At 33.7% G+C, this 14,825-nt stretch overlaps 2 protein-coding genes across 6 annotated transcripts in view; one reads left to right on the top strand and one right to left on the bottom strand.

Moving 5' to 3' along the window:
* SLO2 (slowpoke 2) overlaps positions 1-14,825 on the top strand; it is a 744,153-nt gene that overhangs the window by 247,809 nt on the left and 481,519 nt on the right. The gene's annotated exons all lie outside the window — the stretch shown is intronic.
* Positions 4,586-11,681, bottom strand: LOC142241071 (uncharacterized). The gene is made up of 2 exons (XM_075312807.1): positions 11,557-11,681; positions 4,586-5,479 (listed from the first exon to the last, which is right to left on the bottom strand). The coding sequence occupies exon 2, from the start codon at positions 5,475-5,477 to the stop codon at positions 4,875-4,877; it is 603 nt and encodes a 200-aa protein (XP_075168922.1). The 5' UTR covers positions 5,478-5,479; positions 11,557-11,681; the 3' UTR covers positions 4,586-4,874.

Here is a 14,825-nt window from a genome sequence, read left to right as displayed (position 1 = left end):
GCAAAATTTTCTATAGAAATAAAATTTTGACAAAATTTTATATAGAATTAAAAATTTGACAAAAAAATTTTATAGATATACAATTTTGACAATATTTTCTAAAGAAATAAAATTTTGGCAAATTTTTCTATAGACATAAAATAATTCTGACAACAATTTTTATATAGAAATAAAATTTTGACAAAATTTTCTATAGAAATAAATTTTGAAAAAATTTTCTATAGAAAAAAAATTGATAAAAATTTTCTATAGAAATAAAAGTTTGACAAAAATTTCTTTAGAAATAAAATGTCAATATTATTTATAGAAATAAAATTTCTGTAGAAATCGCATAATTTCTTGTTTTCACCGTACGTAGAAAATAAAATGATCAGCGTCATCATCTTTCGTCACCAGAAGAAGCGATCGATGTGTTCTGAATGCATGTTTTGGAGGTACTTCAATCAGAGTGTCAAAGGTCCTTCGGCAATTGCTTCAAATGCAAGAAAAAGTGTATAGATCTTAATGGAGAATATTTTAAAAAACAATAAAGCGCTTTTCGATGATTAAAATTTGTTTATGTTCTCTTTAATCGCGAAATATAGAAGGCAACCCTCGTCATTTTTGAAGATCAGTTAATTTTATCTAAAGTAAATATAAGCTCCATTGGATCTCAACTCAAATAAATAATGATGATATCCACAACTATACATCGATATTCATAAATCTCTATGTACATATTTGTTCTCACTTCCTTGTTACTAGCATCCAATATCCTTGCAACGATGCCATCGTAAATGTGAAAGTGCAAATGTAGAAATATGCTAGCCAAGGGAATCGAATATTTTAGCACTTTTCTTTATCTTTCTCCTACAGACAAAGACATAAAGCTCAAAGTACGGCAGAACATCATTTGCACTGGAGTACTCGTAGTGCGAATGCAGTTAAGACCAAATTCAAAGGCAACATCACCAACACCAACCCATCTCTCTAACAAAAGCAGACTATAAGTATTGTCAACTATATCACACATGAGGCTCACTTATATCTTGTACATATGGGAATGGGCGTATGAGTGAGGACAGTGTGAGCATGTGAGATGTTCAAGAATGTTGTTCTTGTTTTTTATGAGAACTGATGGTTGCCACATTCGGTTTCTTTGTAAGGGAAATGAATAAATCTGTTGCAATGATGAGACCATGTGTGAGAGCGGATATGAGAGTAATGTCTGAGCATATATGTGTGTGTGCAACATTATTCTTTTGCTTGGGCAAGGCATGTGAGAGAGAGTGAGAGGATTTGTATGAAATATTAAAAAACATTGATTTGCCCAAGTGCCATCGTATATGATATGAGAATAAAATGAGCTAAAGAGAAACACACATGCACTTTATGATGCATTCGTTTATGATGATGGCAGAGATGATATTTCATATGAACACTTTTACCTCTGTCACAATACAAGATACATTCGTATTTCACATATAACTTGGCAATATTTCGATGTACAGTGATGTTATTTCGGTAATCAAATAAAAATGCAATTTTTTTAGGATAAATGATCCGATGTTTACCTCATAATAAAGAGGAAGGTATACCAACACGGTTGCAACTCGAGCTAAAAATAATCTACCAAAATTTGGAGAAAATTTTGCCAAAAAAAAAATACTAAACAAAAAAAATCATATTTGAAAAATTTTATTTCTATAGAAAATTTTGTTAAAATTTTATTTGTATAGAAAATTTTGTCAAAATTTTATTTCTATAGAAAATTTTGTCAACATTTTATTTCTATAGAAAATTTTGTAAAAATTTTATATTTAGAGAAATTTTGTCAACATTTTATTTCTATAGAAAATTTTGTGAAAATTTTATTTCTATAGAAAATTTTGTCAAAATTTTATTTCTATACCAAACTTTGTCAAAATTTTATTTCTAAAGAAAATTTTGTCAAAATTTTATTTTTATAGAAAATTTTGTCAAAATTGTATTTCTATAGAAAATTTTGTTAAAATTTTATTTGTATAGAAAATTTTGTCAAAATTTTATTTCTATAGAAAATTTTGTCAAAATTTTATTTCTATAGAAAATTTTGTCAAAATTTTATTTCTATAGAAAATTTTGTCAAAATTTTATATTTATAGAAATTTTGTCAACATTTTATTTCTATAGAAAATTTTGTGAAAATTTTATTTCTATAGAAAATTTAGTCAACATTTTATTTCAATAGAAAAGTTTGTCAAAACTTTATTTCTATAGAAAGTTTTGTCGACATTTTATTTTTACAGAAATTTGTGTCAACATTTTATTTCTAAAGAAAGTTTTGTGGACATTTTATTTCTACAGAAAATTTTGTCAAAATTTTATTTCTATAGAAAATGTCAAAATTTTATTTCTACAGAAAATTTTGTCAAAATTTTATTTCTACAGAAAATTTTGTCAAAATTTTATTTCTATAGAAAGTTTTGTCAAAATTTTATTTCTATAGAAAATGTTGTCAAAATTTTATTTCTGTACAAAATTTTTTCAAAATTTTGTAAAATTTTATTTCTATAGAAAATTTGGTCAAAATTTTATTTCTATAGAAAATTTTGTCAAAATTTTATTTCTATAGAAATTTTGTCAAAATTTTATTTCTATAGAAAATTTTTTCAAAATTTTATTTCTATACAAAATTTTGTCAAAGTTTTATTTCAATAGAAAATTTTGTCAAACCTTTATTTCTATAGAAAGTTTTGTCAAAATTTTATTTCAATAGAAAATTTTGTCAAACCTTTATTTCTATAGAAAGTTTTGTCGACATTTTATTTCTACAGAAAATTTTGTCGACATTTTATTTCTACAGAAAATTTTGTCAAAATTTTATTTCTATAGAAAATTTTGTCAAAATTTTATTTCTATAGAAAATGTTGTCAAAATTTTATTTCTGTAGAAATAGTTGTCAAAACTTTATTTCTATAGAAAATTTTGTTAAATGTTATTTCGATAGAAAATGTTGTCAAAATTTTATTTCTATAGAAAATTGTGTCAAAATTTTATTTCTATAGAAAATGTTGTCAACATTTTATTTCTATAGAAAATGTTGTCAACATTTTATTTCTATAGAAAATGTTATCAATATTTTTTTTTTATAGAAAATTTTTTCAAAATTTTATTTCTGTAGAAAATGTTGTAAAATTGTTATTTATATAGAAAATTTTGTCAAAATTTTATTTTATGGAAAATTTTGTCAAAATTTTATTTATTTAGAAAATTTTGTCAAAATTTTATTTTTATAGAAAATGTTGTCAAAATTTTAATTCTAAAGAAAATTCTGTCAACATTTTATTTCTATAGAGTATTTTGTCAAAATTTTATTTCTATAGAAAAATTTGTCAAAATTTTATTTCTATAGAAAGTTTGCCAAATTTTATTTTTATAGCAAATTTTTGCCAAAATTCTATTTCTATAGAAAATTTTGTCAAAATTTTATTTCTATAGAATTAGTTGTCAAAACTTTATTTGTATAGAATTTTTTGTCAAATGATATTTCTGTAGAAAATTTTAATTCTATAAAAAAATTTTGTCAATATTTTATTTTTATAAAAAAAATTTGTCAAAATTTTATATCTATATAATTTTTTCAACATTTTATTTTTATAAAAAATTTTGTCATCTATTAATAAAAATGGGAAACCCATATCTCGATACCCAAACATTTTTAGTGTTTATATTTTTTAATAATTTTTTCTTAATTTTTTTTTATCATTTCCTTGTCACAAATTGAATATAGTCTCAATTATTAATATTTTTTCTGTCCACCAATCCTTGTACAAAAGTACTCCCATAAATTATTACCTAGCCATTATACACCTGTTTCGCCGGTTAATAATCTCTCTGAGTCCTGAGAGAAATATACCACAAATCCTTTACTACACAGTAACGTTTCATTCTTGTTTATATTCCATACGTGTGTGTCCGTATAAAACCGCTTTTATATAAGGTCAAATGCAGCTGTTGTCTTAATATCCTTCACGTTATCTCATTTATCCTCTTGTGGATGAGGTTGACCGAAAAACGAGCTCTTTTAAATAAACTACCATGATTGGACAAAAGTGTTTTATAGTTACTGTTTGGAGGATTTTATTGTGTTTACGGCAATTCACTGGGCAAATAAATGTGACAATGTCCTCCTGAACACTTGAGTGGCATAGAAAATTCTCTCTACTCTAGTGGTTCAGATTTTGATGGTATGATAGCTGCTAGCCATTGTTGACTGTGGTCTTTGCTGGGACCATACACCGTGGAGATTTTATTTTCATTTTTGGTGATCTATGCAAAATTTTGCGAATGACCTAATTTTTGAGTGAAAATTAAATTTACATGAAATGTCAAGTGAATATTCTCCGTAAATTGAAATTAATTTGATTTGTGAATACATTTTTGTGTCATTTAGTAGGAAACACTTAGTTCGTGTTGGACTCCAGTAAATATAATTGTTACGGGCTATTGTCAGTGAACACTGCTGAAAAGGCGGGGAATTAAATAAAATAATTTATCAATGAGGGGGGAAATAAATAAAAACACAATTAAATTTCGGGTTTTAAAAGAAATAAATTAAAATTTAATTTATTGGCGGGGGTATTCGTACCTTCGGGTATTTGAGCGAGAGAGTAAGTAAGAGAAAGTTTCGATAAGTCATTTGTCATTTTTTCAGATATCGTTATAATTCAGGGGTGTATTTTACAATTCATGAAACTTAAAAACTAACAGGGTGCCAACCTGAACATCCCGCCCCCCTTGCAGGAATGCAACATAGGGGCAAGCAGGAGCTAGGGGACAATAAAAAACGAGAATTCAATTTACAATTCAAATGGACATACAAATACAAAAAACATAAATAAATAAATTCAAATTCAGTGGGACCCAGAATGGACGTGAATCACAATAGTAGCCGGCCCATGACCGGTATTGGGGCTAACTGTGGTGGAGTTGGTCGGATTGTGGCCACAGGTGCATCGTCCACTGATGGTTCTCTGCTGCTGGGTCTCTGGGTTTCGTGCTACCCTCCTGGAGGCATTATTGCGGCGCCGAGCATCATCGGAGCGCCTTTGATGGGAGTCACGTTGCGGTGGCTGTCTGATAGCTCTAGGAGCCTTCTTCACCTTTTGGGGTCGACTAGCGACGGCTCTGGGGGGATCTTCGCGCTTCCGCTGATTCCCAACAAATCTGGGGTGGAGCATTGTGTGGTGCTCACCACAGCACTCCATACACCTTTCCCGACTCCTGCAATCAGTCCTTTTGTGTGACTCCGCCAAGCAATTAAAACAATAGCCGAATTGCATTACGGCTTTACGACGTCTTGCAGGGTCCATAGCTCGGAAACGCGGGCAAAGGCGGAGTGCGTGTGGTTGCAGACACACTTTGCATCTCACCTCACCACACTTCTTCTTTGGTTGGGCGACGTCCACTTCTACCTCAGGGCGCTCGTTTTTGAGACGACGTGATGGGCCAGACATGTCTGGAAATACGAAAATAAAAGATGGGACAGCACACACACAAAGAAAAGAAATGGTTATTAATTTTGTCCATCAACAGGTAGTAGTACGAGTTTGACAACGGGCCTTGTAATAGTACAATTTCCAACCCTGATGTCAACAACTCGCACTTTGTTGTCGGGGCCTAAGTAGATCTTTTCGATTCTACCTACTTTCCACTCTGGTGGAGGCAAATTATCTTTCCTGATTACTACCAGGTCACCAACGGCAAAATCTCTTTGAGGAAATTTCCACTTATTTCGCTTATGGAGTTCAACGAGATATTCCTCTTTCCACCTTTTGGCGAAAGAGTGAGAAAGGACCTTAAGTTTCTGCCATCTATTCACATAACTTAACGACTCAATTGCCGTGTCGGGCTCCGGTGGGGAGAGAAGGGCAGAACCTATAAGGAAGTGTCCTGGGGTCAAAGGAGCCAAATCGTTTGGATTATCGCTCATAGGACTAAGGGGCCTAGAATTAAGGCATGCCTCGATTCTAGCTAGCATTGTGCTGAACTCTTCAAAAGTAAACTTCTGAGCGTGAGACACTTTCTTAAGATGAGTCTTGAAACTCTTAACTCCTGCCTCCCAAAGACCACCCATATGTGGCGCACCAGGGGGAATAAATTTCCATTCTAATAATTGGAAGGCGTTAAGCGAAATAAAATTTTGCTTCACTTCAGCGAGAAATCGGGCTTGGTCTCTACCAAGAACATTAGAAGCTCCTACAAAAGATGTCCCATTATCCGAAAACATCTTAGAAGGGCAGCCTCTTCGGGAGAAAAATCGGGTGAACGCAGCAATAAAACAATCAGTCGACATGTCATTTGTCGCTTCCAAATGAATTGCCTTAGTCGCAAAGCAGACAAACACAAGCACATATCCCTTAGTGATACGGCAACCTCTACCAATGTAGGTCTTTATATCAAAGGGGCCTGCAAAGTCGACTCCAGTGCATGTAAACGGGCGAGACAGTGTAGTTCTCTCAGGGGGAAGAGCGGCCATAATTTGGTCTACAGTTTTCTTCCGAAACAATACGCATGCACGGCAATTATGGATGATTGTCCTTACGAGATTCTTCAATCTGGGTACCCAAAATTCCAATCTCATTAATCTCAACATTAATGCATTTTCACCATGCACCGTATTCTTGTGAATGTACTCCAGGTACAATCTGGTAAACCGGGCATCATAGGGTAGAATTTTGGGGAATCTCTCGTCATAGGTGAGAGTAGGGGAACGCGCAAGTCTACCATTCATCCGCATAAATCCAACAGAATCTATAAACGGATTGAAGTTCAACAGAGGGCTCTTTCGAGATAACTGCGCATTGTTCTCCAGCGCCACATATTCAGGGAAATGTCGACGCTGGCAGAGGACAACAAGACGACCTTTCACAAAGTTGATCTCACCCTGTTCCAAGTTGAAGGATGAATGCGTCTGTGTCGATTTAAACTTCGGGTGTATTCGATGAAAGAATCTGAATACATATGACAAAACTCTTAGGGCTCTGGATAAATCAGAGAAACGGGCCAAAATATCCTCAGGAGGGGATAATTGGTTCAAATTGACTTGAATCGGTTTAGTTTCAAGATTCGTCATGATTCTAAACGTAGATTTTGGCCATTCGGAGCGAGGGCGACATAACCAAGCGGGACCTTTCCACCAAAGGTTATTTGTTAGAAGATCGCGCGCTGAAGAACCTCTCGAGGCTATATCAGCGGGGTTATCGTGTGACAGAACATGATGCCAATTACTAGTACCGATTTTCGTAGAGATGTTAGCTACTCGATTCGCAACAAACGTAGGCCAGTGGCACGGGGGCTTCTGAAGCCACGACAAAACTATCGTCGAATCAGTCCAATAGAATGTCTCAATTTCTGGGAGACTCAGCTCGGAGCGAATAGTCTCAACCATATCAGCCAATAGAGTTGCACCGCAGAGCTCTAAACGGGGCAAGGATTCAACCTTGATTGGCGCTACCTTAGTTCGTGCTGCGAGCAGATGCGTGACATAATCACCAGGGGCGTTTTTAATTCGGACGTATAGTGAAGCCGCATATGCTTTCTCAGAAGCATCACAAAATGCATGAAGCTGAACTTCATGGTCTGGGCTGAAACCAACCCATCGGGGGATCTCTATCCGTTCGATTTCACTATAATCGTCCAAAAACGCAAACCATCTATTCAGAGTCATGGGTTTCAAACATTCGTCCCAATCTGTTTTGTCCTTCCAAATTTGTTGCATTATAATCTTAGCAACTATTATCTTAGGGGCCAGCCAACCTGCTGGATCGAACAATTTAGCTATCTCAGACAAAACAGCTCGTTTGGTGACGGAAGATCTAGTAGGGGCTGAAACCAACTTGAAAAAGAAAACATCTTTTCCAGCGTTCCAACGTAAACCCAGAGTCTTGGCGGTACTTTCATTGGAAATATTCAAAAAGTCATTATCCAATAAATATTCGGGGGGTAAATCTAACAAAAGACCCTGCACATTAGAAGTCCATTTTCTTAGATTAAACCCAGCAGAACCTAGAACTTCCATAAGTTCATCACGGCTCTTCATGGCATCATCTAAACTGTGAGCTCCTGCCAAAATGTCATCGACATACATCTGCGAACGTATTATCTCCGCAGCAGTCGGGAACTCACCCTCGACGTCATCAGCAAGTCTAAGTAGGGTCCGAATAGCAAGATATGGGGCACAGTTCACACCAAATGTGACCGTGTTCAATTCGAAATCTTGGATTATATCATCAGGGGCTAGACGGAAAACAATTCGCTGATATAACGCCTGATCGGGATGAATCAGAATTTGCCTATACATCTTCTCGATGTCGGCATTGAAGACAAATCTAAATAATCTCCATCGGAGAATCAAAACAATTAGATTTGCTTGTAGAACGGGTCCAGTATACAATACGTTATTAAGACTAACGCCATTAGAAGTGACACTGGAAGCATTAAACACCACACGTAATTTAGTGGTGGCGCTGTCAGGCTTGAAAACAGCGTGATGGGGTAAATAATACACAGTATTAGAAGAATTTACCTTATTCTCATCAACCATGGTCATATGTCCCAAATCAGCGTACTCTTGTAGTACCCTGTCATACTGAATCTTTAGCTCGGGATTTCTCATTAACCGCGACTCATTTCGCTTAAATTGAGAAATGGCAATATTCCGGGACAAACCAAGTTGCAAATCTTTGGGGTATTCACGCTTAAAAGGCAGTGAAACAACATATCGACCATTATCATTACGATAAGTCGTTCGTAGGTATAATTCCTCACACCATCTATCCTCTTCTGACATAGTGCATACTTTCGGTACATCTTCGATTTCCCAAAACCTAGCAAGTTGATCATTCAACTCTATGTGGCTGTAAAATGATACCACCGACTGTAGGGGCTTGGTTTGGGAGACTTTGCCAGTCACGATCCAACCGAAAACTGATTTCTGGGCAATAAGATCACCATTAGGGTGCTTATGAACATCAGTATGCATTATCCGAGAATATATATCACCACCCAGTAAAAGGTCCATATGAGAACACTTTAGATCACACATCGTGACTTCGGGCAGATCTACATCTAGTAGCTGTGACAATGAATAAGTAGGCAAACGACCAGTTAACTTGTCAACCACATACGCATCTGTCGACAACTCAAAAGTTGGGTCAATAGGGGAGCACAAAGAGATCCTACAAACATTAGTAGACTTCGCCGATATCGTGCCGTTTAGGCCAACAATATTCGCAGAAGTAACTGGGAATATCGGCAAAGCAAGTTTCTTCTGCAACTTTCGGGAAATAAAAGTTGCTTGCGAGGCAGGATCGATCAATGCTCTAGCAGAACACTTCACGCCATGACAACACAAATCTACCACAGTAGTTCCCAAAAGAACTGTAGAAAACTGTGATGTTTCCATAGCAGTTGCAAAAGTTTGCAACGAACGGGCAGCCTCTGATGTAGAAGGAACATCGTCAGAAGCTGATCGGGCTGGATTTCCCATATCGCGGGTCATTCCAGGTCGTGAGCTCGAATCTCGACTTACTTGTGCTGAGGATTCCCTTCTATGCAAGTGAGAATGATGTTTTTGTTTGCAGAAGAAACATATATTTGAGCTCTTACAATTGCTAAAAGTGTGCGACGAAGCTAGACAATTTGTGCAACATTTGAGTCGCTTGACGGTTTCCAATCGATTGTTAACCGACATTTGAAGAAATTCTTCGCATAATCGTAGGGGATGCGATTCGGAACAAAGAGGACATTTCTGCTGAGAATTAGATGGTATAATCGTAGAGAAGCTCTTAAAACTTCTATTACCATTATTATTAGTAATTGACTTTCTCTTTGGGCTAGTAGGTTTTCTTACATAACTCGGACCAGAAGACGTCGAAATATTATGGGCGCCTTTAATGTCAAAGACGGACTCAAGGGTCTGATACCGAGCAGTCAAAAACTTATCCATTGTTTCCCATTTAGGTAGGTCAGAACTTGACCCTTGAGATTGCTCCCAATGTCCTAGGGTAACTTCAGGAAGACGGGTGGAACATATGAAAACAAATATAACGTCCCAATTCTTCGTATCAATGCCCAAAAGAGACAAATTAGTTATGCAGTCGCTCATAGCACGCTGCAATTGCTTAATAGAGGGGCCAGATTCCTTTAAAACGGGTGCAAGATTGAATAAAATCTTGAGTTGGGCGTTTACAAGAACCCTTTTGTTCTCATAACGATCGACTAAATTTTGCCAAGCCATCTGAAAACCCTCATTAGTAATCGGACATGTTTTGATAATATCGCGGGCTTCACCTTCCGTCTTTTGCATCAGATAATACATTTTCTGAATATTACTGATATGTTCATTATCTTTATATAGGGCAGAGAACATGTCTCTGAACGTAGGCCAAGATTTATAATCACCAGAAAAAATCTCAGTATCACAAGGGGGAAGGTGAATTGGAAGGGATGAACTAGAAGACTTCTTCTTCACATTGAGCTTTTCAATTAAAGACTCAATAAGGGCTAGTCCACGCACATACGTCTTATATGTTGCGATATATTTTGCCTTAACTTTTGCAATATCATCACTAGAACCCATAGTGTCACACAATTCCTCATAAATTTCACGGAAATTCTCCCAAAGTCGAATAATTTCCTGTTTATGAATGTTGAGGCTGTGGACGGTGTGATCATCCTCCTTGAGCGAAGTCACGAACATATCCAAATCAATTAAGCGGTCTGCGCTTTTAATCAAATTCTTGATATCAGACATTATTATTTTCAATAAAATTCAAATTCCGAGTAAAAAGTTTAATTTGGTATGAAAACGGGGTTGCAGAACTCAATTCCAACAACAAACGTAAATAGGGTTCAAAAAATTAAAAAAAGTTATGATTTTTTTTTATTATTGGCAATAAACAAATATTTAATGCCTTTGAATATTTTTCGTAAATTAAAAAATATTTCAATTTTGGTCTTACCAACACCACTGTGCAGCAAAACTACGTATTAGTATACGATACAATGTGCAAGAATCAAAAATATTTCAAACGGGCGAAACTACGGGGTTAGTTCGATATCAATTTAATTTATTATACAAAATAGTCACAATTGCCTCTTACTTGCAATATTTTTCAATAATTAATTAATTAAAATAATTAATTTGAATATTTATTTTTCAATGTAAAATAATTTTCAAAATTATTTAATGAACAACTTTTGTTCCTATCGGGCCCACTGTGCAATGTTCAGTTACAACTCACTCGAACATGCAATGCAACATGTAGTACAATTGAATGCAACACACACACGTATGTCCGTATAACAGTCAACCACACTACTTGATAAGAGAGACGGGAGTGGGGGTAATAATGCAAGCTGTTGTTTTCGTTTGGTTGTTAGAAACCAAAGCGTATGGGCAAATGAAAATACAACAACAACACACAGGCAAACGAAAGAGTGACTTTGTATTTATTATTTCTTTTATTTTATTGATATTCTTGCACTTTTGTTTACTTTATTTTCACCACTAATAAATGTCAACAACCTTACCTTGGTATGATGAATATTATAGGGGAAAACAATGGTGATAGCCAATAATTTAGGGGGTAAAAAATACCAAAATAACCAATTGATTTTCGGGCTCTAAAAAGAGAAGCTCAATGATAAATTATTTTATTTTAAATCTCGGGCGGTTTAATCCGGCTCGAAGGACCAATGAAAAGGCGGGGAATTAAATAAAATAATTTATCAATGAGGGGGGAAATAAATAAAAACACAATTAAATTTCGGGTTTTAAAAGAAATAAATTAAAATTTAATTTATTGGCGGGGGTATTCGTACCTTCGGGTATTTGAGCGAGAGAGTAAGTAAGAGAAAGTTTCGATAAGTCATTTGTCATTTTTTCAGATATCGTTATAATTCAGGGGTGTATTTTACAATTCATGAAACTTAAAAACTAACAGGGTGCCAACCTGAACAACTGCGAAAATGGTATTAAATATGAAAGGCAAACATTTATTGATGAGCCATTCTACTATTTTCTGTGCCACATAATATTTTTTAGTTGGAAAACAACATCATTTTATATACAAAATTTTTCTGTGGACTATTATTAGAAGTCGCCATTGGGACTCTGCTCTAAAATTTAAACTAAGTTTCTTCTCTAATAAAATCTTAATATTGGTTTTAAAAAAGTTCATGCTCAATACTTTCGATACTATGAATACTGATGATTTTTCCATCACATAGTCCTTATCATTCTGTAATAGGTGACAACTCTTTATAATATAGCAATAAATACATATATATGAATGAAAAAATTTTGCCCATTCTAAAATTGTCTAATCAGATAATTCAGTCCTTCTTATGCAAACATATACTTTTGAGCATTTTCCAGAAGTAATATTAAGGATTGAGTTCAAATTCGCGATCCATTAATTAGAATCAATTATTTTGGTGATAAAAATTTTATTTTAATTTATATTAAAATTACTCATACAACCCATGGTACAATATTGCTGTGAGTGTACACATGGAGAACGGAAATATTTCCGAAATTCATATAAAAAGAAATAAGTTTGGGCATCAATATCATTTCAATATCAATTTCATTTCGGACTGCAATAAATTATTTATCAATTATTTCATAGAGTCAATGTTTATACAATAAAATAAATAAATAGAAATAATATGTTGACAAATTTTTTTATAGAAATACTATGTTGACAAAATTTTTTATAGAAATAAATATTTGATAAAATTTTCTATGGAAATAAAATTTTGACAAAATTTTCTATAGAAATAAAATTTTGACAAAATTTTCTACAAAAACTAAACTTTGACAAAATTTTCTATACAAATAAAATTTTGATAAAATTTTCTATAGAAATAAAATTTTGACAAAATTTTCTATAGAAATAAAATATTGACAAAATTTTCTATAGAAATAAATATTTGATAAAATTTTCTATAGAAATAAAATTTTTACAAAATTTTCTATAGAAATAAAATTTTGACAAAATTTTCTATAAAATAAAATTTTGATAAAATTTTCTATAAATCCTAAACTTTGACAAAATTTTCTTTAAAAACTACATTTTAACAAACTTTTGTGAGAATATAAAAAAAAATATTAAAAATTTGTATAGAACATAACAGTTAAAAAATTTTGTTTCCATAGAAAAGTTTGCCAAAATGTTTAAAATATCAATCAGAAAAATAAGTTGTGCGCAGGAAGCTCACGTATACTATTGAACGTTTATCAAAAGGTGTAAGAAGAATTATGCTCAAGTCTGAAATTCATTCATTGGAATCAATTATTTTTATATTAAAAGATTAATTTTAATTTAAATTAAAATTACTCATACAACCCATGGTACATATTAATACGATGCACACATGGAGACAGTATACATTTTCGAAATTCATGTAAAAAGAAACTTGTATTGACATCAAATTCATTTCAATATTAATTTCAATTCGGACAGCAACACATTATATATCGGTGGTATATTAATTAAAATAACCTTTGAGATTATGCTCTAAAATTTAAATGAAGGCGAATACCATCAAAACCATGCGTTGACTCAACAGCAGGAGTAGCTTAATCAACAGAGGAAAAAGTAGTTTGTCAAACTTATTTGGGCAGAGCCTTTTGGACTTCCAGATGGTTGGATGGACGGCCATTTTGGAACTACCATATTCCTCATCCGCCTTCTCCAAAATGAATTACACTTTAACCACTTTTAATTTTGTAAGAAATATAAAGGAATATCATGAGATTGCCAATTTGAAAAATGTCAATCAGAGAAATTAGTCGTTCTCATGCACACATATACCATTAAACATGTATCAATAGCTGTATGAAGGATTGTGTTCAAGTATGCAATCCCTACATTGGAATCAATTGTTTTTGTGTTAAAACAGTCATTTTAATTTTAATTAAAATAACACATACAACCCATGGTACATATGACTAGGAATGCACACATGGGGAAAGCATACATTTCCGAAATTCATATCAAAATCATTGCGTCTTGGCATCAAATTTATTTCAATATCAATTTTATTTCGGTCAGAACAGAATTATTTATCTCCGCTTTCAAATAATTCGAAGATTCCATGTGTTATAAAATAGTTTATTTCAGGGATCCGGAGCGGTCCATTTTTTTCGCTCCGCTCCGCTCCCGCTCCGGAGAAAAAAAAACCGCTCCGCTCCTCGCTCCGCTCCGAGAAAAAAAAATTCGCTCCGCTCCGCTCCACGCTCCGCTCCGCTCCTCTTCGAGAAAATTATAGTACAAACATTGTATTATTTGTTCAATTGAGTTTTATTTTATTTAGAAAAATCGGGCGGTACATATATGGGAGCTATAGCTAAATCTGAACCGATTTCGATGATTTTTTGCACATATAGTTAGTGCTATAGAAGATTACATTTCGCCAACTTTGAGTAAGATGGGTTGATAAATAAGGGTTTTATGACCTAATTTGACAAAATCGGGCGATACATATATATGGGACCTATATCTAAATCTGAACCGATTTCGATGAAATTTTCAGACTTAAAGGGTGATACAGAAGATTATTTTGTGCTAAATTTGACGACGATCGGTTAGTAAAAAAAGTGCAACGTGACCCCATTCATCGAAATCGGGCAATACATATATATGGGAGCTATATCTAAATTTGATCGGATTTCTTCCAAATTCAATAACGTTCGTCCTTGTGCCCAAAAAAACTCCCTGTACCAAATTTCATCAAAATCGGTTAATAATTGCGACCGAAATCCTGTGAACAACAAATACATGGACAGACGGATG

The sequence above is a fragment of the Haematobia irritans genome, chromosome 5 (genome assembly GCF_050003625.1).
Source record: "Haematobia irritans isolate KBUSLIRL chromosome 5, ASM5000362v1, whole genome shotgun sequence".
Lineage (NCBI taxonomy): Eukaryota > Metazoa > Arthropoda > Insecta > Diptera > Muscidae > Haematobia > Haematobia irritans.
The sequence above is the reverse complement of the archived record's forward strand: the minus strand, read 5'-3'. Positions and strand labels throughout refer to the sequence as shown.

What these genes read in the sequence shown, in the direction of transcription:
- LOC142241071 (XM_075312807.1), bottom strand. Translation starts at nt 5,477, where the DNA reads ATGTCTGGCCCATCACGTCGTCTCAAAAACGAGCGCCCTGAGGTAGAA.